Here is a 27,078-nt window from a genome sequence, read left to right as displayed (position 1 = left end):
CTATGGCAGTCCTTGAAAGGAATTGATCTTAGACGTGTTAAAGAACAGCTAAAAACTGCTTTGAGCAGGAACATGTTCACATGCCGTGTCATTTTAAACGTCAGTATTCAGTTACTTGAAAGACTTTCATTTTGCTGTGACAGACTTGACTTGGACTTGTTTCCAATGATACAGAAATAACTTGAAAAGGTTTTGTTTTCATTTTGGTTGGAAATGATTGAAAAACAGTCAAAAAATATAGAAATAATATGTAGTTTAGGAGCTTAAAGATACAAAAACACTGGAATTGTCCTTTAAGCTCATGTCTAATACACAGCACAATTGATATTACAGGGCCCATTAAAACAAATGTGGCACAACTGCCAAAACCCCTGCTGCACTCGAACAACACAAAGACAGTGGTTGCCTATAAATAAACAATGCTCCACTTATTTATTCACATTTCTCAAAATACCGAGTCTTAACTGCTGCAATCCAGCGTCGTACAGTTAAAACTGTGATGTCTAAAGAGGCTTGATACAAGATGACAAAAATATGCCAGCATGGTTGTGAGCGTGTATACAGATTCAGGTCAGACTTTGAAAAGAGATGAAACGCTGAAGCCATCTTAATAAGAGATGCTCTCCAGAGCACGCTGGGAGAAAGAGAGTGAGAGAGATGCTGTCAAAATAAAAGGAATTGGATATCACAGGTTTAATGATTTCACTGTCAGAATGAATGATGGCAAAGTATGAAGATATGAGGGAAAAATAAAGGAGTCTGATGGTGTGAAAACTCTGTCTGACATGTTAGCAGCTTCATCCAGCCATTCTGCAATACAGTCATCATCACACTCTCACTTTGGGGGCTTGCATTTAGATCACTGAATGGACCATGCATATCAAACCTCATCTGTCTAACAGTCTGACACATTTCAGTTCTCTTTTGGCCCTGAGAGGCTCCAGAAGATGCAGAACATCCTTAACGGGTGTTGTGAGGCAGCGCTTACATGGTTTCTCCCGGCGTCTGTAGATATGCAGAAAGGCTAAGAGAGACTGACACAATTTCCAGGAGTTGTTCATACGGCTGAGCAAAAGCTCAGAGTGCCCTGTTCACTCCAGTGAATATGGGTATCCTTTGGCAAATGCAAAGTTTGGATAAGCACAGCTTCCTGCCAGCAGCAGAGATTAAAGTTGTGTGTTTAGAAGTGGATGGCAGGGACTGGCTGGGTGGAAGTTTTCCCCACAGGCAGAGAATGTGGCAGCTAAGGTCAGGGGCCCGCCACATCACAGCCCTAAAAATATCCTCTGCATTTGATGCCCGTCACAGAGCGGTTATACAATCTGTGCCCTGACTTGAGCCTGCCAGAATTAAACCTTACCATGTTCTGCCTTTAAGGACTGCTTCACAACAAGCCGCCACAATGATGAAAACAAAGTGTTCGAGTAGGAAAACCAAGGACTCCGATCTCTCGGTGAGTGGTACTGAAGATGCATGTGAAAGACAGAAACCAAAACCTGTATATTTCTTTTTTCATGACTGTAGATGGAAAAAAAAGTGGGAGAAAAAAAAAAAGTGGTATTTCTTTTTCCCCTTAAGCTAATAAATCATGTGTGAAAGGAAGCCACAGTGAGAAAATGGCTTCTCACAAGTCAAAGACTGGCACCAAGATAAATGTTACAAAGGCAGCGGAGGAATCCAGTCCAGTAGATGAATATGTCACACCTGGGGGCTATGAGCTGGAGAAAATCCTCAACCGTGGGAGTGTGGCTTACACTCATGTCAACGAGGTCTGGCCTAATGTCTACATTGGGGACGAGTAAGTAAAAAAGTATGAAATTATTAAACTGAATAAAATAATAGAGGATTAAAATAATATTCACACATGCTTCTTGCAGGGAGACTGCAAAGGACAAGCACAATCTGAAGAGGCTGGGGATTACGCACATCCTGAATGCAGCAGAGGGGACGTGGAATAATGTGGACACCGGAGCTGGGTACTACAGCGACATGGACATCGTCTACTATGGCGTGGTAGCAGAAGACGTCGCGACCTTTGACCTCAGCCAGTATTTCTTCTCCGCTGCCCAGTTTATAAAAGAAACACTGAGCAACCCTCAGAGTAAGACGACCCACAGTTAAAGGGTGTTTTCACACATATCATAGAACTGACTTTGTGGTATCTGGTCTCATAGTTTTGGTTTGAATGATGGGGCTTCAGGATGTTTACACCAGAACACCCACCACCGCCTGAATATGAAGTACGTCTTGTTAGTGGTGCTCAAAAGGACTTTGTTTTCCAAGCTGCAAATTAAATTTGATTCGTCCTTATCATACTGAGCAAAAGGTTTTGGTTGTAAATGTCTGGGTTTTCACTCCATCTGCCCTCAGCCTTTGCATGAAGGTACGAAAGGAATTTTGGTTTGTGAAGCTCAATGCAATGGAAAACTAAATTTGATAAACTCTTTTCTAGGGGCAATGTCCTGGTTTCTTACCTACTGACCTTGCTCTGACAGTTTTCATAGAGACAGTTCAATACAGTTGTTTTCAAGGGGACTGTGAGAGTGAGGACTGAGGATAATTTTAGACAATGTGTCTTTGAGGACCACAAATTAAATATGGCTGCAGAATTTTTCTGCATGGCTAGATGCCACTAAGTTTGAAACAAGTTCTTTGTAATGTGGGAGAGCTGACCCGTTAAATTGACAGAAATAAGAAGAAATAAGAAAAAATGTGTAATGTAGCTGTTCCCTCATTTTGTGACTTGTCTGCAGATAAACTGCTGGTGCACTGTGTGATGGGAAGGAGCCGATCCGCCACACTCTTCCTCGCGTACCTCATGATCTGTGAGAACATGACGGTGGTGGACGCCATCGATCACGTGAAAAAGCGCAGGCGGATCATCCCAAACTGGGGCTTCCTGAAACAGTTGAGAGAGCTAGACATGCACCTCCTGGAGAAAAGAGACTCTACTGAGCAGAGTTGATTTTAAGACTCATGGGGCAAGTCGAGCCTCAGGTGAAGCCTCAAGTCAGAGGATACAAACTCAAGTCAGGTTTCAAGGAAATGGAGACAAAGTCAAGTCTCATTCAAGAGTCAAAGGAAATTTAAAACAAGTTCAAGTTAAATCTCAATTCACTGGAGACAAGTCCAAGTTAGGTCTCAAGTTATATCAGAACAGTTCTAGTTAAGTCTGAAGTCATTCAAGACGAGACCTGGTCACGTCTCGGGTCGACCACAGCAACGCTCAAGTCTAAGTCCAGTTCAAAAATCATTAAAGACAAGTTCAAGTTAAATCTGCAGGTTTTTCAGGTCTGAGTGTTGACCATGAAAATAACACAGCATATGAACCTTTTCCTTTTGTGTTGTAACCATGTCTTTTTCATGTTAACTAATGATACCAAGTCATTTTTATTAGAGGCCTAATAATTAAATATTCAGTGTGAGTGGTCATTCAAGGCCTGTCTGCTGGTGTCTCATTTATTTTTTTTTACTTTACCAGGTAAAAACCTCAGACGTCAATGTCTTTGCTTTGAAGTTTTCGTGTCAAGTCCAGTTTTCTGAGGGTGAAATTTCAAGTAAATCAAGTGTCAGAGCAGTCGAGTCTGAGTCGAGTTTCCTTTTTTACTCATGCTTTTTATTTAAAAATACTTTTCTGCAGAGAAAACAGCTGCCCGGATTATCAATGCATTCTCATTCTGTGACACGCCTCAGGCTAGCAAATGTTTCAAATTAAAGGAGAACAATCAAGTACATGGTCAATCATAATTTATTCTTATGCTAAAATGTACAGCATTTTTAAGTGACTGACAAAAGGAGAAAAGTCATAAATACAAGAATGTCATTCTGTCCGATTTTTGTGCACATAGCCAGGTATTTCCCCCCTGTTCTTACCAGCAACTCTGTACAGGTACAAAGGCTACAAAAGAGCAATATAAACAAAAACACAAGTACAAGTTGCGTTTTACATGCAATCCATTAGCTTAGTTTGGTCTATTCACAGGCTCTATTCTTCTACACTTCGGTAAAATATAAATCCAACATTTTATAAAGATAGAAAACAAATCTACAGATGGAATGAAAACGTAGCTTTAAAGGCATTATGTAAAATATCAACTTTGGACTAAATTTATATTTTTCTTTATTGTTATTCATCGTTATAATCATTTAGTTCTTTTTAAATTCTGCCACACTTCTGGACATTTTGAAATGTTTTAGAATTTTCAGGGTACAAACACTGAGATATGCTTTGTTATTTTGACAGAAATCAGTCTGCTTTATTAAACAGAAAGCTGCCTCAAGGAGATCTGTTACAAAAGACTTCAGAATTATACATACATAGCAATAAAACCTCTCAAACCGAACAGAAAACAGGACTAAGTTTACATTTTTTTTACATTATTAGAATTAACAAAATATAGTTTCATCTTTCTCCCTGTGGAGGGAAACCTAATAAAGGCCAGATATCTTTAAAATGGCTTGCTATTAAGCACAACACTTGTACAGTACTACTCAATGCACTGTCACTAACAGAGACTGAAGCATGCTAGTTGTCACTTTACAAAATAAGTACAATAATTTAAATATACAAAGGCATGAGTATAGTACAAACTAATTGTCAGCACTGTTAGACAGGTACACTGAACAGGTTCAAACAGCCACTAACTCCACTTGTAGCAGGCACATTAAATGGCTTCATTTGAGGCTGCTACACGACTGCAAGACCACTGATGAAATCTCTACCTCTGAGCTCTGAACCCGCCTGCTCTAAAAGACACATCAGAGACACTAACACTAATTAAATAGATTTTCATCGTAATGATGTAAGGCTTCCCATCTGGAGGAACAAAAATACTTTTTAACATTAGCTTCAAAGTTTACTCACTGATGAAAATTTTTGCATTCTTTCCAAGTGCTGCTGCTGGTTTTTAAGTAATAAACAATAACAAAAATACACCAAAAGAGAAAACAAGGCCAGATCAGTGCATCTTTAAACAGCAAAATGCACATGAGAAGAACCAGCTCAGTCCTGCGGAGAGTTACCGCCTGATGAAAGGCCCTTTCAGGGACTGCTTGGACATGCCTGTGTTCATGTAACCATGGTGACCAGCTGGAGTGTACACCATGTTGCCATGTGGTGGAGCCTGCATGGGCTGCTGGGGGTATGGCTGTGTTCCCATCATGCCCATCTGCATAGAGTACTGGGGTGACTGGTTCATATAGGCATGGTTGCCATGGTAGCCGCTGTTCATCATGGGCTGGCTCATGCTGTAGCCATTCATGGCGTTGAGGGAGGGCATGTTCATGGAGTTTACATTGTAGGCTGGCGCCGGCATGATATTCACACTCATGTTCATGCGTGGCATGGCGGCCAGCGTCCTGGATGGCGCCTGCATGGCCACAGTCTGTGGCGGTCGGGCGTACATCTGCTGCTGGTGGTGTGACAGCGGGGCTGACTTGGAGCGTGCCGAGATGTGACTCTTGGAGGCCATTTGGGGCTGGATCCGCTGTGAGGGCGAGATGCCCATATTGCGCTGCAGCATCATGGGTGGTGGGGAGCTGAGATTTGGGGGAGGGGTCATGGTGGCCTGCACCTGTTGGTTGGGGACTCGATGAGGGGTCTGGGACAAGGAGACCAGGCTGGAGTGCTGTGATGATAGCGAGGGGGTGTTTGCATAAGATGTTATGGGGTGTGAGGCCGAGTGGTTGAAAGGCAGCGAGTGAGGGTGGTCTATGAACGTGTTGGTGAACTGCTGCAGTTTAGCCAGACTGAGGCCAGACGACTGGGAGTAGTGCCCGCTGCCGTACTCCCCCTGGTGGTTGATCCTCTCGTAGAGGGCGAAGTTTGGGTTGCCAGATTCAGGAATGTCTGCCAGCTGCATGGTGGTGGTGAAATTGGTGGGTATGGCGCACTGTGCCATGGACTGCTGCTGGCTGTGCTGACTGTGTTGATTGTGAAGACTATGCTGAGGGTGCTGATTGTGCTGGCTGAGCTGATTGTGCTGCAGGTGGTGACTGTGGTGGTGACTATGCTGGTTGTGGGGATTGTGTTGACTGTGCTGGCTTAGCTGATTGTGTGGACCGTGCTGATTGTGTTGGCTGTGCTGATTGTGTGGGCCGTGCCTGCTGTGAGAGTTGTGTTGACTGTGTTGGCTGTGCTGGCTGCGCTGGCTGTGCTGACTGTGCTGGCTATGCTGGCTGTTGCTGGGAGGCCTCTCCACCACCACGCAGCCCTGTGGCGACTTAACGTTGCAGTGCGGCGGCGAGCTCAGGCTGTTCTGCTGAATCATCCCGCAGCTGCCGGGGTTGACGGCAGCCATTTGCTGGCTCACGGCACAGCTGCTCTGGGCCAGGCCACTGGGGGGGATACTGCCATAGGAACAGCTGTTCTGGGTGGGGCCTGCCCCACAGATGCTGCCCCCCATGGTGGAGTCGTAGCTACTGGGGTTCTCATAGTTCTCCGTGGTGCTCTCGATGCTGCCCAGATCGCTGAAGCCACTGTCCACCACCTGCTGCGAGTGATCTGAGACAGACGGCACATCCATCATGGGGCTCGTCTCCATGTTGTGGAGCGAGGGCACTGAGATGGCACTGTGGTCGGGGCTGATCTGAGTGTAGCTGCTCTCCAGGATGGAGACAGCCGGGCTGTTAACAGAGCGTACCGACTGGCTGGGATGGGACTGCGCGGAGGAAAGGGGACTGCTGTGGTCTGACTGGGGGCAGTCATCCAGTGAGGTGAGCTGGGGGCTCTGGGCCACATGGGCGTAGGTCTGCAGGCTCCTGCAGGGCTCCTGGCTCTCCACACAGTCTTGGAAAACAGTCTCCCGCTCAGTCTCCTGCGTCAGGGACTGAACAGCTTGGGCTGTCTCTGAGTCAATCTCTGTGCAGATTGGGGGATCCTCCCTCAGTACGGGACTGAGTGTTTGCCTCTCTGCAGGCTGAGGAGGTGGGTGATCCGGACAGGGACTGGGCGTGCTCTCTTCCTCTGACTCAGAGTCTACAGGGTTATCAGAGTCTGCGGCTGCTACTGAAGCGACTGCTACTGCTTCAGGTTGTGGTGTTGCTACTGTTGTGTCTGTCACAGCCTCCTGGATGCTTTCTGCAGCGGTAGCTGGCTCCTCATCACTACATGGTACTGTAGAAACCTGCTGACTCAACTCAGAGTCATTGTCTTCTTTTGGATCTAAAAAAGGTGGGGTGCATTCAGCTATTTCTTTCGAACTCTGTTCCAACTCTGCCTTACTGCCCTCAGGTTCTGCTGTCTTGCTGTGACTGTCATCTTCATCATCTGCATCCTGATCCTCTATTTGAGTTCTCTGCTCGTCCTCCTCGTCATCTTCCTCATTGTCATTCTCCAGTGATACAGCACCCTCTGTGCTGTGTTCCACATCTTTGGCTGGGAACTCCTGCTCGTGTTCACTCTCTTGCTGGTCATCTTCCGGTGGTTCTGGGGAATCACTTCTGTCCTCAGGCCTGGGGGAAAAGGCGCCAGGAGAGGCGGCAGGCGAGCAGACCGGAGAGGCTACTGGTGATCCTTCAGGGGAGCTTGACTTCTGGGAGCCATGGTCAGCAGGACTCGGCGGCTCAGAGGGGAGCCTCTCTAGCGTTATATCTGGACTAGCTGAGCCTCTGCCTCCTTTGCTGCCCTCATCTCCACTGACAATATCCTGGTCTGGTTCATCCTTTGCTTCTTCTGTCTGAATATGGTGCTGCTCCGCTTCCATAGGGGTTTCAGGGGGTGTGTAAAGGTTAAGCTTGAAGCCCATCTTTCGTTCATTCTTTAGCCTCCATTTAGGAGGGCCACGTTTCACTCCTTTGGGCCAGCCTTTCTTCCGTTTCACTGGACGGGGTCTATCGGGTCTCTTAGAGAGGACGTCAGCTCCTACAGATCCAAAATAACGATAATAAACATTTTACTGTTTTGCCAGAGAGATAGAACAATCTTCTATAAAACCATTTTATGAGAAATAATTAAATACAATATATGTACAAGTATTTTTATGACAGTCAAGATGCAAATACCGTCATTCCAGTGTTCAAGATTGTCTTTCTGTGCATTTTTCTCCAGCCTCGGGCGACCTCGCCGCCGTTTCATTGGTATAATCGGTTGCTTGTCCTCCTGTTCCTCCTCCTCCTCTTCTTCTTCTTCTTCCTCCATCTCGCCCACTCTGCAGGTGCGCTCCAGCAGGGGCATAGGACGCTCATCCTCCGAGTTGTCGAAGGGCTCGTTCAGCACCTCAGTCGTCTCGGAGATGGTTTCTGTTGTTACACTGCTGTTTATTCTCTTTCTTTTACGCCCTCTCTTCTTGAGCACGATGGTTCTCTGAAACACAAATACAAGACCGGTGAAAACACAGTCAAATCTTATCAAAGCAGTTCTGCAGACTGGAAACTAGGGCACTAGGTGGATGACCTCCATGAGGATATAGCAGAAATTCATTCAGGCTTTTGTGCTAAATGTAAAATGTCAAAACCACACTGTGAGACTAAATGTTTGAGCAATGCAGCCTAGTGTGGAAAACCACAAATGAGACAGGCAGAGTAAGGAGAAACCACAGTCTATATTTTACATTCTCCAGTTGTTTCCCACCAGCTGCCTGCGATTCAACCACTCTTCTCTCCGAAATCCTTCACAGGAAGAATGTGAAATCAATACTGTAACTAATGCACTAAATAAACTCCAACAGCCACTGTCATTCTTTTCTGGTTTCCATACTGTTTTTTGCTGACAAGGTCTCCCTGACATCATGCAGCTGGTTGTAATATTAACTCCAGCACAAGGGGGCAGTGCCATATAGACAGAACAGATGTGAGAAGCACAGAGGAGGGCAGTAAATTAACCATGACCATTGACAATAGTACAAGGTTTAGCCTGCGCAGTCTCGACACCAGCAGTGAAAACACAATCTATTATCTACAGCTGCAGGCACACAGGGAGGCTCCAGATGACACGAGGAAGCCACTGAACCCTCCAATGAATTCATGAATATTTATCAATCCTCTCCATCTCACTAGAGTACACAACATGGTCCCTAACGAAGGAAAATATCTAATGATACACATTCATTTCCACTTTGTTCTAGAATAAAATTCCAGATAATCAGGCAGATACTAGACACTGGGGGGGTGGGGGTGATGCAAAAGAAGCATGATTCACATCAACAAACAACAAAAGTCACCTTTCTCTTGGCTGCAAGCATCGCATGGGCTTTTGTCAGGATGGGTGGTGAGACATCGGAGCCATCGGAGTCATCATCGTCATCGTCAGCTTCGTCATCACTAACTTCCTCCAACTGCTGGATGCGCCTGGTCCAGGACGGTGCAGGGCGGCGCTCATAGGTCCTATAGGGAACCTTGCAGTGGACCTTTGTGAGAGGCTGTCTGCTACTGTGAGTCATCATGTAGCCCTCTCTCTCCTCCTTCTCCCAGCAACTGGCCTGCTCCTTCAGCCGCTCAGCCTGGTAATTAAACAGACAAGACGCATTATCTCTGGGAAAGGCACATGCACAGCTCCTACATCTGAGCAATGAGGCTAATGGGAAAACAAGAGATTGGAATTAACATCATGACAAATGAATCACTGCAGATTTCTCCTGATAATAAGAGCAGCGCACTGATTGGATGTCTGCCCGTCATGGAGGAAACATTTCCGTTAAGTAACCGTGGAAAGATTGCATTTCATGGAATATTCAGTACTATCAATTATGTAGTGAACTGATTTAGTGCAATTTTGCACAACATTAGATGCCTGCTGACAGTGAGAATGCCTTTCCCATTCATGCCCTCCATTTGAACTCCCCAGCTAATCAAACAAACGTTCAATAACAGCATTGCACGCATGTGTAGCCAAATAACTAGCGTCTGCTGATTGAACAGGGAAACGTACATCCATCTCTGCCTCCCTCTCCTCCTCAGACAGGACAGTGTTGAGACTCGTGGAAGGTGTCCAGCGCAGGGCGTCGGGGTCCACCTCATTCTGACGCGGGTTAGCCCTCAGCCTCTCCATGTGCCTCTGAATCAATCGCTCTCTTCTTATCAACACGATCCTAGGTCACAACGAGAGAAACCCATGAGTTCATGTCCACAATCGAATGAGCCAGGGTAGACAGAAGGTGATGTGTGGTTAAATATGAGCACAAAGACGAGCTCTTTGGGACAGCAGGTGCTCCATGTCCTTGGGGGTGCTTAACCTGACTTACTTCTGTCAATATTCAGCGGCATTAATGGATATGCTGTTAAAAATACCCACTGGCCTGGATAAGTCAGACAGCATACAGAAGCGGCAGCACAGGCTGAAGGAGACTGCGGCTCGGAAACTGACCTGCCATCCTGTCTGTCAATCATGCCGAGCTGCTGGAGAGTAGCGGCGATGTCATGTGGACACATCCCAGTGGCCCTGCTTATTCCTTTAACACTGATGTGTTTATCTGGGTGCTTATAAAGGTACTCCAGTATGACACTTTTCCAATATGCCAGGTAGGATAAGCGACCCAGATCTGACAGCGGCTTCTCCGGGGAGCCGGCTTGTCCTTCTTGCCTGGTGAGAAGGTAACCTAAAAAGACACAATTCAAACAAAAACAAAATGCTTTAGTCAAGCTAGAGGCGGGTGCTGTGTTATTTCAGATTGCAATTCAATCCCTCGCCCCACCCCCCCACCCCCCTCCTCTCCCTTATGGATTACATATTCATGTAAGGATGTGACACTGAACCCTGTTTAGGATTTCACCTTCAAATAGTATAAAGGGAGGCGAGGCAATCAGTTTTCCTCTCCTTCAACCTTTGTCAGAAGCTATGATACATGCTGGCAAGGGCAACAAAGCAGGTTGAAAGAGGGGAGTAAAGAGGAAACAAAGCGTCAGAGCGAAACAGAGAAGCAGCTGGATGTCATTGCTCACAAGAGACTGCACTTAGGAGAGATAACGAACAAGAAAAAAAACCTAATACTAATATGTATCTGTGAGTAATTAGTTTTATAACAGCCCTGTCAAGGGTCATCCATTATGAGCGGCATGAAATTAATTAATGCCTTTTAATGTGCACCCACTACCGAGAACCAAACAAGCAAATCTAATCACCAAACAGTGAACACATAATATTCCAGTAATCATAACAATATTCATTACTAAAGCTAAGAAGAGGAGCCAGTGATAACAAACACTTAGCGATGAATATTCAAATAAATTAATTGAAAAATTTCATTCCATGTAATTTTACAAGAATATTATCATTAATAAAACAAAACAAAAGAGCTACTCAGTGTCCTTTGAATTATGATTTGAAAGGGAACATTTTTACACAGGCACCCACTAATGCTCTGCTTTCACAGCTACCTGAGACAAAGTGTTCCTCTAATACAGTCCATTATAACAGAAAATCTTAATCTAAACAACTTCCAGCTCCAAAGCTACATTTTCCAATAAAGCCTTCAAAGAGCTCAGAACTCAGCTGTGTTCAATCTCCCTTAATCCCTGTCTTTGTTATCAGCACACTCTCAATATCACAGATCCTCTCGCATCTCTGTGTCTCAATGGCTCCCAAAGTGAACAGGAAATCAAATGCTCCATTACCGCCTGCCCACCCCACACTCGCTCCTTTTCCCTCTCTTCATCACACACAAACTTGTCAAAGAGACAACTCTTGAAAATAATAAAACGTCTATAATGACAAAAAATAAAAAAATAAAATAAAAACTGCCTGCATAAACACAGAAATCCACTCAAGGCAGCAACTGTTTTCATAAGTGGACCGCGAAGCTTTAAATATTGTATGTGTTGCATTTACTGGACTAAAACATAAAAGCAGCATCTACACTTCATCACAAGTCAAGGAGAGAGAATTGAGGGCATTTTTTTGATGAAAAAGCTCTTCAGGCAATGCTTTGGTGAAATACTACTGGCCATCCAATGATGTATGCAGCCAAAATGTAATGTTTCTCACTCCTAATCTTCTGTGATTGCCTAAGCACTGAACATGAATGCTCTTGATTAGGCCACTTCAAAGCCTTAACCAAATAACAGCACCTTGCCACAAGCAACAAATTCAGCCCTTAATCTGAAATTGTTTGTAAAGACCAATGAGAAAAAAAAAAGACTCCAATCCAGCGGTGTAAAAAAGCATTAAGGAACTTACTGAAATCAATAAGGAACCTTCCAAATCCTTGCCTTTGGTACTGAGGCATGATCATTATGCAGGAGACATTGTACTTCTGCTGGCAAAGCTTTTCCTGAGGGAAGGAGAAACAGATCAAGTATGTCAGAGCTCTGCTGAAGCTGGCAATTTACTGCACCTGCCATTGTCCTTGTCTAAAGCTGTGCATGTGCGAATGCACGCCACACACAGAGAGCGATGAGCTCTCACTAAAAAGTATCACACAATAAATAATAACTATCTCTTTGTCAGTTAATTAGTCTGTCAATTATTTTTTGATTATTTGATTAATTGTTTTGTTTGTAAAATGTAAGTTAATAGTGAAAAATTTGCATCCCAGTTTCTCAGAGAACACAATCTCATCTTAAAATTGCTGGTTGGTTCCAAAACCTAAAGATAGTCAATTTAAAATGATTTAAAACAGACAAAAGCAGTTTATCTTCACCTTTCAGAGGCTGGAACCAGTGAATGTTTGACATTTTTGTATGACTAACTGATTAGTTGACTCATCATTTAAGTACGACCGTGAATAAAACTCAAACCACGCCACAAAAATGGACAGGTCTCTCTGTATCAGTATCACCATTCAAAAATTATGTGCGGTATTCCTTCATTTCCCATATAATCACTCTGTAATTCTTACCTTGGAGAAATAGCCCACAAGATGACAGCCTTTCTCATCATTCTTTGTAAGTATGTAGAAGAGGAAAGGCTCCACATCATAATACAAGGTCTTGTGATCCAGGAAAAGCTTGGCTAACAGGCAGAGGTTTTGGCAGAATAGTTTGCTGACATTTCCATCAACCTAAACACGGAATAAAAAGAGCAAGAGGACACTGTTCAAACAGTTCCCATTTTTTTCCCTCCTCCTCCCAGAAACCCATTCAGTGGAATCTCATGCAGCATACAGTTATTGCTTTATTGCTGTAAAGGGAGGCTGACCTCAAATACAGAAAGGTCGTCCTTTCTGTAGATTTCATTGGCTGGCGGGTGGAACCAGCCACACTTCTTTGTGTGCCTCTGGAGAATGTTTTTGCTTCTCATGTACTTCAGACAGAACTCACACAGATAAAGCTTTTGTAATCTGGTGAAGACAAAAGGGATAGCTCCGGTTTGTAGTTCAGCATGAGGCTTCTTCTTTTTTGAAAGGACAATGAAATAAAATGCAACTCTAGTAACAAAAGACACTGGAATTAATTGTCATGTTAAATCAACATTACCTTGAATATTCAGGTGGGTAAGGCGATGAGTACCAGGTCTGAATCTCATACTTCCCAAATTCAATAATGGCAGGGCATCGCACAGAGTCTGTGTTCATCAGAGATCCAGTTCGCTGTGAAAGGATTTAACAAAGGCAAATAGATAAATATAGTGACCCAGATAATTCAATGTAGTGTCTCTTATTACCGGTTTATATAGCTGTATGATAAACTGTCACATCAAGATTGTGGTTAAGTTCTCATGTGAAAATGAAAGACACGCTAAATCTAACAGAAATCTGTCACTAGTGTTAACTTAAATACTTGAATAATATATAATCCAGTCGGGTTAACTTCTGATCCACTAGCTTACAGTACTTAATGCATTTTTTCAGGGTTTATTTTTTGCTCTTGCTGAAAATCTGAAATATTCCAGGGTCCTTGAGGCTTAGAGGAACCAAGGGCAGTTAAAGGAGCGGGCAGGAGAATTTTCTTTTAGCATTACATTAAAAATATGTTTGAATTGTAAGAAAATTCATTTAAATCTTTACCATAGAAATCGTAGATCAAGATAATCATGAGATACCGTTCAAGATAATAATGTTGTTTTTTCTCACCCACCCCTATCCTTAACACTTAACTCAACTGTCCATGTTAAACTCAAATGGGAGAGAGAATCGAACCTGGAGGTAACTGAGGGAGATTGGGAGAATTATTAAATATAAATAAATGTTTAACTTAAAAATATAAAAAACAAAATAAAATAAAAACTGCTTGGTGATGCCCAAAACTGTTTAAGATGTTTAGTTGAGTTTCCCTAGTATTCTCACCTGCGCGGCGAGTTCCTGGACACGCGTGAATGTCTCAATGTCCTCCTCTGTCACGTGGTCTCTGGACATGGCCGCAAAGTCCATTTGGGCCTCCTGCTTCACACGTAGCTCCCCGTTGTGGCCTGTTACAGGCACAATAACACAACATCAACACATCAGATAGCACATCAGTACCGGCCTGTTTGAAGCAGCCGTGGTTGAATAATCTCATAAATGCATTCTATGCAAATGTGCTTATACTGTGAGTACTGCTGCTGAGCCTGTTTGAGGCCATGTCTCTGAGGAATTTCATAATGTATCATCTTTGCATGTTTTTATGAAAATCCCTAATGTAATGAAGTGAAACTAAATCACTCTAATTGCGTAACCGCTTTCATGTGCTTAGTCATCCACCAAGACAGTTTCCCATGAATTAAGAAGCAGATGCAGTGAAGAGAGCGAGTGTCGACATGAAAAGCAACTGATGTTGGAAAGCAGGCAGTAATTTTATGAAAGACATCAACACTATGACTTAACCACCAAAACAAAAACCCATTACAAGTGGAAGTGATGTGTCATTAACATATTTATGGAAATGTGCTGCTGGTGTAAGTAGTGTTTGTGCAGTATACTGTTTAGAGCTGCTTGAAACATATATCCATTTGTTTTTCCTACATGTTATTTTTTTAAACTGTGAGTTCACTTCTGAAGACAGTGAAATGTAAGGGTTACTGCACTTCTGGCTATAATCATCATGTCAGCTCTGAGTCAACTTGGGTGGGTGAATCACTGGGTTGTATGTGTCTAATGTCCGCTGGAAGTGAGGTTGAGTGGAGACAGTGATTTCAAGAGTGAGGGTGGGATGAGGGAGAGCGCTGATGTGACTACAGCCTCTACTAGGTAGTGATCACAGTGTGTGCACTACTGCAGAGGGTCAAGAACAGAGCAAGGAGCAACATGAGGGAGTTAGTGGGCCATGCACTATGACAAAAGCCAACGGGCGAGAGGATGGAAGCCACGTAAAGTCCGCAGCCAAGTCAAAACGCAACGAAACTGGGTTAAGAAACTAAAAGAATTCAAAGGCAGAGGATTAGTAGTCTGTTAGAATGTTGAGGTTGTCCTCTCAAAGAAAAGATTAGCTCTAGTCTGAAAACAAAACATAACTGCGAGTGTTAAGCTTTAAAAAAAAAAATAAAGAAGAAACTTAAAGGTGTGGAGACGCAGGTCTTGGCTGGAGTTGCGAGCCTTGCTTACCATGATTATTCTCAGGCTTAATTCTTCCGTCTGTCAAGTCTCCCTTTCCTGGTGAGGGGGCTCCCTTCTGAGGGCTCACTTTATACCTCAGCCTGCCTAGTGTCCTGTGCTTTTTAAGGAAGGGATTACGTTTGAAACGACTGACCATCTTAAATGGGTGTCCTCTGGGTCGGCCCGGCCCAGCAGATGTGGAGTGTAACCTATTTTTAGTAAACTCATTTTTTCCAAGGTGCTGGGGCCCCGTTTTGGACACATGGGGTGAATCCTGCTTATGGTGCATGCGCTTAGGTGGCGCATAGCAAGGTAGCCTCTTTTTCCGCGACTGTCCCTGAGTAGTATAAATGTGAGAAAGTCCGTCAAATAGTCCCTTAAGTTGGCTGCTATTGCAGAGACTACTCAGGGAAGGAACACTAGACTGGCTGGAAGAGCTCTGGGGCGAGTTAGCAGAGGTGGAGCTGCTGGACACCTGCGAGGGCGGGCTAAGTCCCGGCAACGTGGGAGCGGGAAGAAGTGCAGAGGACGAGGGGGTTATCTTTTGAGTGGCGTCAGCAGCGAAGGCAAACGGCTCTGGTAGCTTGGACAGTTTGGGCAGACCCTTGTCTCTAGAGCATAACTGTTTGGCGGGCGACTCTACCGCTACAGCTCGCGAGCGACGGCCCACAGGGGAAGGGGTAAAGAATTTGGAAAGCCCATCGATAAGCCCTTTGGTTTTCTTGTTAACGGTGAGTGTAGCTGGGGTGGAGGTGGGCGTGAGGGGGAGAGTGGAGGTGGGGGTGGAAGTGGTGAATTGGGTGGCGTCGACCGCACAACAGGGGTCTGCAACAGCCAATCTGTCTCTGGCGTCCTTCACAGATGCAGCATGACCAGATGAAGGTGTGGAACAGACGGTAATCTTTTGACCCCTACCAGGTGACCCCCTTCCTCCAAGTGCTACCATGCAGCCGTCACCACTGGTTACAGATCTGCAAAGACAAGAACGACAAACTGTGTTGTAGAAGGTCACATCTTACTCAGTACATTTACTCAAGTGCAATTTTGAGATACCTTACTAGAGTATTTCAGTATTATATGTCTTTATACTTATGCATGACTAGTACTTTTTACTCCATTGTATTTATCTAACACATACAGTTAGTAGTTAGTTTGCAAATTAAGACTTTACAAAAAAAGCATTTGACTATCTTCTAAAATATTAGTATCAGCATCAAAAGTATTTTAACATTGTGCTATTGCTACTTAAATATCTTGAGTTCATCTTCGAGCACTGTAAACCAGATCTCTACAAGTTATTCTTTATTTCTGTTTTTTTGGAGCAATCGACACATTTTGCATCCAAAACAACTCTGTGAAGTTGAGTTGTACTGGAGTCAATAAACACCAACACCAATTAGAAGAGAAGATTTCAGTGTTTTTTGTATTTACTTATTATTTTCTTGGTGTGTTTTTTATTCTCTGTAAAGGATAATTCCAGTTTATTGCAGTGTGGGTCTTATTTTGGTAGTTTTGAACATAATTTTTTTATCTGTTGTGATAACATGGTGCTCACCAAAGTAATTGCTCGGATCTTGAAGCACACAATTGTCCCACACAACCGTAGGTCAAAGCTGAACCACAAAGTCAGCTTGTAAAGTGTGATGGATGTTTGGGTAATAATTTTACTGTTGGGCTAACCTGGGGGTTTGTTTTGAAAATTATATTTCTGGCCCCATTGAACTTCTTTTCAGCAGTGGTGCCGTGTTCCCAGGTCTTAGCAATTAACTCGGTGAGCGCCGTGTTATTATTCTTCAAGAGGAGTTTCTCTTTCACAGATTATTGCACACTCACATTCTTTGTTTGAGCTTATTTCTGGGCCTTCCGATTGGCTTTGCATATCGACGTTTGATCTGATCGGCTTTCTTGTGCAGCAGTTTCTTCCCATTCTCCTTCGGCCTGCAGACTTGGCAGACCCAGGTTCCTGGAGGGTGTCCAAACACAGAGAGAGTACCGTTTGGGTGGGTTCATCAATTCAGAGGACATACAGTACATTCATTTGAAAACATCTCCTTTAATACCAAGAACTGGCGAGAATCCCACCAGCTCACAATGACAATCAATTACTCAGCACAAAGCGAAAATCCATAAGAAAAACATTGGGTCAATTCTCTGTCCAGAGAAAAAGACTTCGTGTCAGCTTGTTGAGCAAAGCTATGTGACTTGTATGAATTGCCTGCCAAATGTCCTACTACAGTACGTGCACCATCATTACAAGCCTCGCTGTAGGGTCAGTACTGTAATCCAGAGATAGCAAATCTCCCCGGGGATGCTGGAATAATTTGATATGCATGCAAAGCTCCTAATAAGCCACCGCTGCCTCGCTGTGTGCTGAGTGACAGCCCCGAACGGTCGTCTGTGAAGAAAAGGCTTTGAATTGACAGCAGAGCGGGAAACAGAGAAGCCAGACAGTGTAAACACCTCACCTTTTGGCATTCTTGAAAGCGGCGGGTCGCAGCATTCCATGTGAAAGCCCCGATCACATGAATCGCAGAATAGCATCTCATCCTGAAAGGGAACAGCAGGCATGTGTAAGGGATGTCCCTGTTGCATACATGTAACAACCTCCCGTCATTTAGAGTCTTTTGGAAAAATAAGCCCAATTGAGCACAAGAGAGGCTTTACAAATCTGAGGGAAAACCAACAAATCCTCAGGGATGCACAAAATGGGATCTACCTCCAAGCCAACAGCACTGAAAATGATGTGTGTTAAGATGTATGCAACATTATACTTACGGCATTTTTCCCCTGTATTCGACAGGAGCTGCAGGTTTTGCATTCAATACACTGCCACCGTAATCTCTTCACATTTGAGGTTAATTCGGGGGAAAACTTCAGACATGATGGATGCCCTTCAGATGCAATCAAAAACGCATTTTAGCATGACGCATTTTTACCAGCACTGACTGTGTCACAGAGCAAGAGACAAGGCTTTCCATTTATTCACACAGTAAGGTTAAATATTAACATATTACATCATCAAAAACAATGGTGGGCCTGTATGTCCGCAACACTTTCCCCCAGCCTGCCACAAGATGTGTCTAAAAACAGTATGATCAAACATCTGAGCCACTAATTACAGATAATTTGATCTTAATGAGGCAGAAACAGTAGCAGCACTCATTCTAATGGAGGCCGATCCATGAAAGTCATGTAAAAGCTTGCCTTCTCCCTCACCCTGCTCCCTCTCATGGTTGTAAAACAGCTGTTTTACAGTGAGAGCACAATTTGTGTACACTACGAGCGGTTAATGAAAACCACCTCGACGCTACTTAGTCAAATTTGAGCTATAAAAATGTCACCAGGAGAACAATTCCTTACGGCATTTAAAATAATTGTTCAAACATAAATGACTCCTTGGCAGAGGTAATTTTATGGGGGGTTAGCAGTTTTGTCTGGAACAAAAGAACAGTAAAGGAAATGCCACCAATCTGCAGCGGGGGAAAGGGTTGATCTTTGATCCGCTGTGCCTGGTGCGCGCTATAAGAGGAATCTGAATTGAGTGAAAATGATTTCAGATTCTAATGGCCACTTATGGAGCATCTGCCCTTCTTGAGCCCACTGAGGGTTGCAAGCAATTTGGATCCCTTCAGCCGCTCAATTTGAACATTGTTCTTCCAATAAATCCCTTAAAGGGAAGTGAAAAATGAGGAGGAAGAATGTGACATCTGCTTAGCTGCTGCTGAGAACTGATGCTACCAGGCTTGGGTGATATACTCTGTATTGTGAGATGACAGGAATTTGTCAACAAGCACAGATTTTTCTCTAACCTATGTGCTATGGTAGCCTCAATATCCATGGCTATATTAGACTATAAAGCAAATCAATGAGCAGCTTTGTGGAAAAATTGAATTTGTAGGATTTGTTCATCAATATGATTAAGTGCAATGATTGTTGATGTGTTTCAGGCAAAGAAGTAGACATTTTCCGCAGTTATATAAATATTAGGCCAACTGAATTTCCAGAAAATTCACTACATCATACTGCAACACTAAAGGAATAAAATAATTACATATACCAATATCGAATAACTATTCTTCTAAATACTGTGACGATTTTAACTATATAGACCCCTAGTCCTCATATATACTCACACTCTTGCTTTTGAGCTGTGCTAAGATGCTAACGGTCTAGTCCACAGTATGTTATGGCTAGTGAGAACATCCAATAACTGAAGTGTTACACAAGGCGACTTACCACTGCTCCCACAGTCTGCACAGGACAGCAGCTCTTCTGGCCGCTTGTCCCGATTTGACTCTTTCGTTCCAAGACAGAAACTGCATATTGGGATGGGGTCAACCCGGAGCTGGGTGGGAACACAAACAGAGACAAACTGTTTAAAAAATAGAAGCGGGCACAGGCTGTGTTTGTTTTCGGACATTTTATCTTGTCAGGATTTTTGAGATCATTGTAGACATATTGCTGGTTAAGGCAAGAAGATAAAAACCAGTGTGTGGATTTAATGAAAACAGCCACGAAAATATGAACTGGAAGCATAAGCTCAGAGAGTGAAAAAAAGAGAGTTGAGTTCTCACAGACTAGAAATGAATAATAAATGAATCTCATCCTCAGAGATATGCTGCGTTTGAGATCCACCTCCTTTATCCATTACATCTGAACGGGTAAGTGATCTTAGTAATCATAGTTTAAGGGCTTAATCCAATTCTTAAAGCTTGCACTCCAGTCTGAAAGGATTAACCAGCATGTAATCAAATTACCTCAATAATAACACATGCTCTCATTGTTACTGCCATGATCCACTGTAAATGTTGCAAGTCTCAGAACAAACACTCATTTAAGGGCTTACGGAAAAGTTCAGAAGAAGTAAAATATGAGCTCAAGGTTTGAGAGGATTTCCTCATTGATCACTCCGAATGAAGAGAGGCTGTCTTCGCAGAGGAAACTGGGAGAGACTTAGTGTCATCTCTTCATACAGCTGCCAGTCAAAACAAAACCAAATCATGACCAGACTAAACTCAGACTGACACATCATGGCTTTCATGAGGTGTCCCTTTAAATGTTAGATGATATACACAAGCCTCTAGAGGAGCATCAAACAAGCTGCTGCCTCCTTTCCTGTTTAACAGGAATTTCTTAATGGAAAATAACACTCACAGGGTGTGACCATAAATAACCCACCTCATCATCAGTTTACACACTAAGGCCTCATCAATTGACTGGAGCTTTGAAGGGCACTCTGGGGATGCCCATGATTAGATCCTGGTTTCTATGACGCAGATCATCATCATGACCTCAACCAAGTTTGCAACCTCCTAATCTCTATTGGTTCTTATCTCCTACTGACCAATAGTTGAACTATGGGTGACCTTTTTTATTATTATTCTTGTCTTTGTCCATCAACAAAACACAGGACAGGAGCATCCTTGCATCCTTTCAACCTGTCACACCATCCAAATGAACCCAAGGGATACAGTGTGAATTTGGTCATTGTTCCTTGCTGTTGTATCAATTAGCTGTTACAGTGAGGGGAAGCAGTTTACTGCCACATCAATGATTACTCTATTTTCCAACCTGCCAGGTTAATATTTGAAAGCAGGCGCTAGCACTCAGAGGTGACTGCTGCTCACACAGCTGTGATTATGCACATAAAAACACTAAAATGCTACTGTGTGATGAGGCTGCACCTCGAGGATACAACACTGTGGCTCAGATGTAATCAGGGATTTTCATAATGTCTCATGTTGGGGAGTCCTGGTTATAAGTATTGATCACATACTGAATTGCACATAACTAGGGCTGAAACACTTGGATGATCAGCAAAAAGTTAAGTCAATTTTGATTATGGATTGAGAATTTAGGTTATTTATCAAGCTTAAATGCCAAACATGCTCTGGTTTCAATTTCTTAAATTACATGATTTCTGTCTTTTATATCACTAGAAATTGACTAGATTTGGATTCTGCACTGTTGGTCTGACAAAACAAGACAAGATCATGAGTTCTTAGAACTTGTAATAGACTTATCAAAAAAACTGATCAATTATGAAAATAATAGGAAGTCGCAGCCCTACATATTACCCCACATGTTCTGTTAACTAGAGGCTCATCAAAGTTCAAGTCTAATTCACTCAGAGCAAGAGACAGACAGAAAATATTCATGTTTGTCCTTGATCATACGCCATTCTATGTTATCACTGCTAAAAGATGCAGCCAGAAGCAATTGAGAACAAGGCCTTAGTGCTGTCATTACTTACTTCTTGTTTATGTACAAAAAGTACATGCGTGTCATTTTAATTTTTTTATGTGGCCTGGAGAGGCAAACGGAAATCACTGAGTACACAAGGTTCATGTGAGCTTTAAAACGCCTTAAAACAAAAATCGTATATACCTTCCCTACAAGAGAATTATAGATACAAGTGAGAGAATCCATGTAAAGAGTCTGAAATTAATAAGACATCAGTGCTAATGTGCAGCCTGTGCATACTGCTGATGAAATGCTCAGAGCTGATAGGCAAGTGTAAGTCCTCACTTCATAACATAGTCTCCACTGACTGAGTTATGAAGTCTAATCCAGGAACTGGATAATTAATTTCCATCAGAAATATTCCTGGGTCTGGTGATTAAAACCAATAGCAATTTGCAATCTGCACAGCAGAAAAATGTGAAACTAGAGAAACAAACACAGCTGAAGAGATGCTGATGATTTACTTGGGGATTCTAAATTAAGTACATTACAGGAAATTATGCTGCTTCAAAAGAGCAGGCTGTCCTGAGTGAGGGGGTGGGGTCCTATTAGAACACTGCTGCTGGTAGAGAGAGAAAGAGAGAGAGACACAGAGAGAGAGAGAGAGAGAGAGAGAGAGAGAGAGAGAGAGAGAGAGCGAGAGCGAGAGAGAGAGAGAGAGAGCTCAAGTGGTTGCATAACACAGCAGGAAAAAAACTCTCATTCCTTGCCTTTGTTCCTGCCAGAGTCTCTTCAGAATCTAATAAACTCTAAACCAAGACTGCTCTTTTTTACCTCAAAGTATCTCTTATTCTTAACACACACACACACACACACGCACACACATTCTCGTTGAGCTTCAACAACTGAACAGGCAGAGATGTCTCATCCTTTGAAGTGAATGGTAAACCTGGACTGGGCTAGGTGATGTCATCAGGCCGGGAGCAATAGGTTGAAATGTTCCAAATGGAAAACAGCAGGCCTTCCTCAGCTATGAGAACCATCGCAGGACATTGTGTCTCTAAACAGTTCTCAGTTTCACTTTTGGCCAGACCACAGACACTGTCACAGTTGTGGCTGCAGTATCAAGGTGTCGCTTCCTGATTATTCACTGTGAAACTGGTGGGGAGCAGGGTGACATCTCTACAGCCTGATGCTGCTCACCACTTTAGCTGCAAAACATGTGCATGAACTATTAGACCGCACTTCACCTTGATAAGCCTCAACACACAATCTGCAAAAGACCTTCACAACAAACTATCTAGATGACTGTACACTGCACGCAATGAAAACTATTTTCCATGACATACTCCTCTGTGCTTTTAAAAGACAGTGTCTTTTAAGATTGTCATTTTACACATATTTATCTGCAGTGTGCATCATAGCTAAGCATGAGTAATAGAGATACAATCTCTGTAAAATATAAACCACCCCCCTGAGGTGCCAAAGCAGCGGAAACAATGCAACCTGGAAGTTTGTTTATACGGTTTTATTTCCTCTCTGGGGCATCTCAGTTAGCACAAAGGTCATAACAGCTGCATGTAGTCTGAGAATATTCTGTCCTACCACACATACTTCAGCTCCCATTTCTCAGTCCTATTTGGGAAGACTAGTTTATACTCCTGCCCTTGCAAATTACCAATAAAATGTCCCAATTCTGTTCACTAATGCTTTGCAACTCACAAGACAGCCAGCCACATCCCTTAAGGTCATTAGGCTAGAGTTACATAACCTGTGGGAAGCCTACAGCAGACTGCCCACCACACACTGTCAGCATGACTTTCTGATTATCCAAGCTCTCTTATTATGGAGACCAACAGAAACACAGCCCCAAAGGGACACACTCTAGATGGCGTTGCTTCTGATCTGCCAAGTTAGAGTCCTAAATATTAAGACCACAGTTGTAAAAGACCTATCAAGAATAATTCCTTTTACTGGTGGCCTTAGCTTTCACCCTTCCCCCTTGGTGGTGATATCATGGAAATGTCACTATTAAAGTTCCAAAGAGTCCTTAGTTCTTGTTAAATCAGTAACACATTAATAACCAGTCTATTTTGGCAGGAGTTTTACTACTGTGGTCATTGGGGTGTCTCCCTTTGGGGTAACAGCAATGTAAGACACAGCAAAGGTCAGAGTGACATGGGAATCGGCACCAGAGGAAAAAGAGTGATTATGCAAAGGCCGAGGTGTGTGTACCTGGTCTCGCTCATGGGGGAGGAGTGTCACTGATGACAGGACCAAGGGGGAAGTACTTGGACACCTGGAGCCCCTTCCATCCACACTGCCATGGCTGAGCTTGTACCGCGGGCCATTTTTTAACAACCTGCCGTTGTTAACTGACCGCTTGGCTGCCAGCCGTAACCTCTGCCGGAAAGCAGGGTTATCAACAATGATTGAGAGGTCATCCTGGTTCCTCAGATACCTCTCGATGTTTTTTAGTGAGGAGCCATGGGTATCATCCAGGCCCTCAATGGCCCTCTTAAGTATTTTATTCCAATCGATATGGCGCAGATCGCTTGAATTCCATATAGATTCCTTTGATGGCACAGACACGTTCGCAGGTGGGATTGATCCAACTCTCCCGGGATTTCCTGGGTCCTTGTAGGAGGCGCTCCCTTTATTTGTAACCTTGAGAATAGAGCCATCATGAACACTTAATTCCAACTGCTCAAGGACGGTCTTCTTGTCCAGTCCATGAGATGTGGCCACCGCATGACAAATTCTCTCCTCTGAGGGCCTCTGCTTTTGCCTTTTAATTTTCTGTATTGCTTCAAGAATCCACTCCGTGTACAGAGGGTTTGCAAGTTTTACCATGGTTGAACAATTAGACACACAAAAATGTGATCCATACAGATTCCTCCTTTCTGCTGCTGAACACTGGGTACATCCACATCCTTAATAAGGTCAAAAAGATACGTTCCACGCCAGCATCCACATATTTCTTCTCAATCCTGGGTATCTGACATTGAACTTCAGGAAAAGTTGGCACTAGTAAATTCCACAATGGTAGTAACCAGCTGACCTGGAGCTTTATCTATTCAATCCCAGATCAAACCTAAAAGGAAAGAGAGAAAACCAAATTTGTCATTTTTAAGTAGCAAACTCTTGTGTAATTATTGCTTCTTATTCACATTCTGTAAACTAGGTTACAGGAGACTGGATGGATATAAAGGCTAAGCCAGAGGAATGCAGGACTTTTAAGATGTGCTAAAACATGAGAAACAGATGGATAAAAACAGATGCAGGAGCTGTCATGGCTGCTAAAGAAATTAGACTTAATCCATAGTCTGACAGTATAATCCACACACCAAACCAGATGTCCATTTCAAAAGAGACTATTTTGTAAAAGTAATAAGTTTTCGCACTACTGTAGATAGAAACTTCTACCGAGTTCTGGAAAAGTATAAACAGCCTCCTCGACACAAGAATATTTTCGGTTTCAGAATCCTTTCCGACATAAAGTTAACATTTCCATTTAAAATTTCCAAAATGTCACCGCAACATTTCACATTTCTAACACATAAACAAACTAAAAACGCCAAAAAGAGGAGAACGTACGTAAAGTTTAACCGATAGTTGTCCGCACGCGACTTTTGACAGCTCGACGTCCGCTAAGACAAACTGATCAGCGCGAGGTTTAATGACAGCTCCATAATCAATGCTCACTTTCCTGACAGCTGTCCTTATTAAACGTTAAAGACACGTCTGGAAAGCAACACCGAGCCGTTTAACGAAGGAAGAACCCGGTAATAACTACGTTACAAACCTAGAGTTGTGTTCCGCTGAGTTGAGCAGATAAATGACAGTGTTGCCAGCATTACTGATGTCACCTAAACAGTCGCCATTTTGTTACAATGTTGTAGTTTACATGAATCCGACATGACGCTGATTACAATCCAATGGAGTCTCATTAAACCTTACCTACACTAATGTGCCCTCCCTAGCAACTTCAATATTGGCTGTAAAGACAAGATCCGATTTCTGGTTTGATAAAGCACATGTCAATCTTTATGTATGAGCTCACTCTAAGAGGCACGGCACTGGCTGTATGATCTGTCACTTCACTCAATTGACCCGCCTCTTAAGGTGCTTTCAGTGATGAATTGATATCATTTACCTCCAACGTACATAATATCTTAACCTACAGCACCGACCGCAACCACAGCTTTTTATTAAGTTATAAGTACACCATAACAAGCATAAACTGGTTGAGTTGTAATTAAATGAGATAAATATTTAACCTCATTTGCAAAGCGTTTAACACCGGCCCACCTTTACTTGGATTCCTCCTTGAAACAGTTGGTTACACTTGAAAGTGATTTGGATCATTTTAGACTTTAATTGGCTGTTTGTTAAATCTATCATTTGTTTGCATAAAACCTGCAAAGGCTCACGCGCTGATTTAAAGTAGAACACATTTAATTTTTTCTTTAAAAATAAATAAATTCCAGGTAGCATATCCAAGACTCCTGCAGGCTAAATGTGTCTAAGCTATCGCCTTTTCCTCGTCTTTATCTTCCTCCCTTTTCATTATTTCTCCCGAGAGGAGCCGTAATTCTCCTGATGTTTAACATTTAAACTATGTGACGTTAAATTGAGGGCGATAAATAAATGTTCCGTCAAGCTGAAAAGTAGGTTTTTCTGCTCGCTCCACGTCTGCCAGCGAAATTATTAACGTCCTGTGTTGCGCTGTGCAATGATGGCATGACCTCTTTATCACCATTAACTATCAAATATCTCCAATGAGGAAAAATAGTGAGCCCTGGAGGGAAAAAAGATGTTCAGGGGGGAATACAAGTTAACACGACTGCTGGGAGAGTAGCTCCTTCATCACTGCTTCTCAATTATGTATCGCTAGTTTCTTTTAGCTCCCATTTCTCAGCTTCAGCTCCGCTCTGCTTTTCCATATTATATTAGGAAATGATACACAGCCTCTTTGGATTTTCACGCCGTTTTGTTAGATGTTACACAAACCGACCCACCTATCTGTAATCTGCCGCCGCCGTGGGCGAGAAGGCACAACAAATTAATGCCAAGTTTCATGCAAGGATAAACATATAACTAGTATGAAAGAAAAAAAAGAGGGCACAGGCTACCGTAAATATTTGCTGGTAGTTTACCTCTTCAAGTTTTTCCCCCCCTCGGTTACTCCTCTTCATTATCGGGGAAACGTCGAAGGATAAATGTGCAGAGACATATCCAAGCGATTTCGTGGGATCTGATCTCTTAAAACGAAGGCTGAAAAGCTTGCGCCGAGACATGGAGAGGACCTGATAACAACTAATTGAAAGGTTAATCTACATAGCAGCCTGTGACAAGTGGTACCCTCCCCCTTCTTCTTCTTCCACTGTAGACATCCCTACTTCAGTGTAGTGGAGCGGACCGTCGCCCCTTTAGTGCGCTCCTACAATGATATTGTCAATTTCACTTTTTCCCCCCTCCATCAACATGTCCAGTGATGAGCCAAGAGGAACAT

The 27,078-nt window shown here is 43.1% G+C and overlaps 2 protein-coding genes across 5 annotated transcripts; one reads left to right on the top strand and one right to left on the bottom strand.

Annotated features, from left to right (window-relative positions):
* Window positions 1–888: 888 nt before the first annotated feature.
* dusp29 (dual specificity phosphatase 29) lies at window positions 889–5,701 on the top strand. The gene is made up of 5 exons (XM_023409188.2): window positions 889–1,453; window positions 1,579–1,798; window positions 1,878–2,101; window positions 2,754–2,955; window positions 3,877–5,701. The coding sequence occupies exons 2-5, from the start codon at window positions 1,617–1,619 to the stop codon at window positions 3,959–3,961; spliced, it is 693 nt and encodes a 230-aa protein (XP_023264956.2). The 5' UTR covers window positions 889–1,453; window positions 1,579–1,616; the 3' UTR covers window positions 3,962–5,701.
* Window positions 3,731–26,896, bottom strand: kat6b (K(lysine) acetyltransferase 6B). Of its 4 annotated transcripts, none has more exons than XM_023409182.2 (17): window positions 26,723–26,896; window positions 23,799–24,657; window positions 19,617–19,725; window positions 18,156–18,271; window positions 17,846–17,927; window positions 17,214–17,343; window positions 15,390–16,351; window positions 14,157–14,278; window positions 13,348–13,460; window positions 13,070–13,211; window positions 12,771–12,932; window positions 12,110–12,203; window positions 10,301–10,532; window positions 9,866–10,025; window positions 9,159–9,437; window positions 8,002–8,302; window positions 3,731–7,861 (listed from the first exon to the last, which is right to left on the bottom strand). In XM_023409182.2, the coding sequence occupies exons 2-17, from the start codon at window positions 24,414–24,416 to the stop codon at window positions 5,019–5,021; spliced, it is 6,465 nt and encodes a 2,154-aa protein (XP_023264950.1). In that variant the 5' UTR covers window positions 24,417–24,657; window positions 26,723–26,896; the 3' UTR covers window positions 3,731–5,018. The 4 variants fall into 4 exon arrangements, with proteins under 4 accessions (XP_023264950.1, XP_023264949.1, XP_023264952.1 ...); XM_023409181.2 differs by lacking the exon at window positions 26,723–26,896 and adding an exon at window positions 25,369–25,514; XM_023409184.2 differs by lacking the exon at window positions 26,723–26,896 and adding an exon at window positions 25,369–25,514 and having other exon boundaries at window positions 16,296–16,351.
* Between the last annotated feature and the right edge of the window lie 182 nt (window positions 26,897–27,078).

This window comes from Seriola lalandi, unplaced genomic scaffold (genome assembly GCF_002814215.2).
Source record: "Seriola lalandi dorsalis isolate HSWRI2012SDOR001 ecotype SW California unplaced genomic scaffold, Sedor1 jcf7180002054383, whole genome shotgun sequence".
Lineage (NCBI taxonomy): Eukaryota > Metazoa > Chordata > Actinopteri > Carangiformes > Carangidae > Seriola > Seriola lalandi.
This window is presented reverse-complemented; position numbering and strand designations above follow the sequence as displayed.

Bases quoted from the DNA above. Each gene is read 5' to 3' on its own strand.
- dusp29 (XM_023409188.2), top strand. From the start codon at position 1,617: ATGGCTTCTCACAAGTCAAAGACTGGCACCAAGATAAATGTTACAAAG. The intron at 1,799-1,877 runs GTAAGTAAAAAA...TGCTTCTTGCAG, and splicing joins AATGTCTACATTGGGGACGA to GGAGACTGCAAAGGACAAGC. The intron at 2,102-2,753 runs GTAAGACGACCC...ACTTGTCTGCAG, and splicing joins AACACTGAGCAACCCTCAGA to ATAAACTGCTGGTGCACTGT.
- kat6b (XM_023409182.2), bottom strand. From the start codon at position 24,416: ATGGTAAAACTTGCAAACCCTCTGTACACGGAGTGGATTCTTGAAGCA. The intron at 10,533-12,109 runs GTAAGTTCCTTA...GTGTCTTTTTAG, and splicing joins AAGGTTCCTTATTGATTTCA to GTTACCTTCTCACCAGGCAA. The intron at 7,862-8,001 runs GTATTTGCATCT...TTGGATCTGTAG, and splicing joins TCTTGAACACTGGAATGACG to GAGCTGACGTCCTCTCTAAG.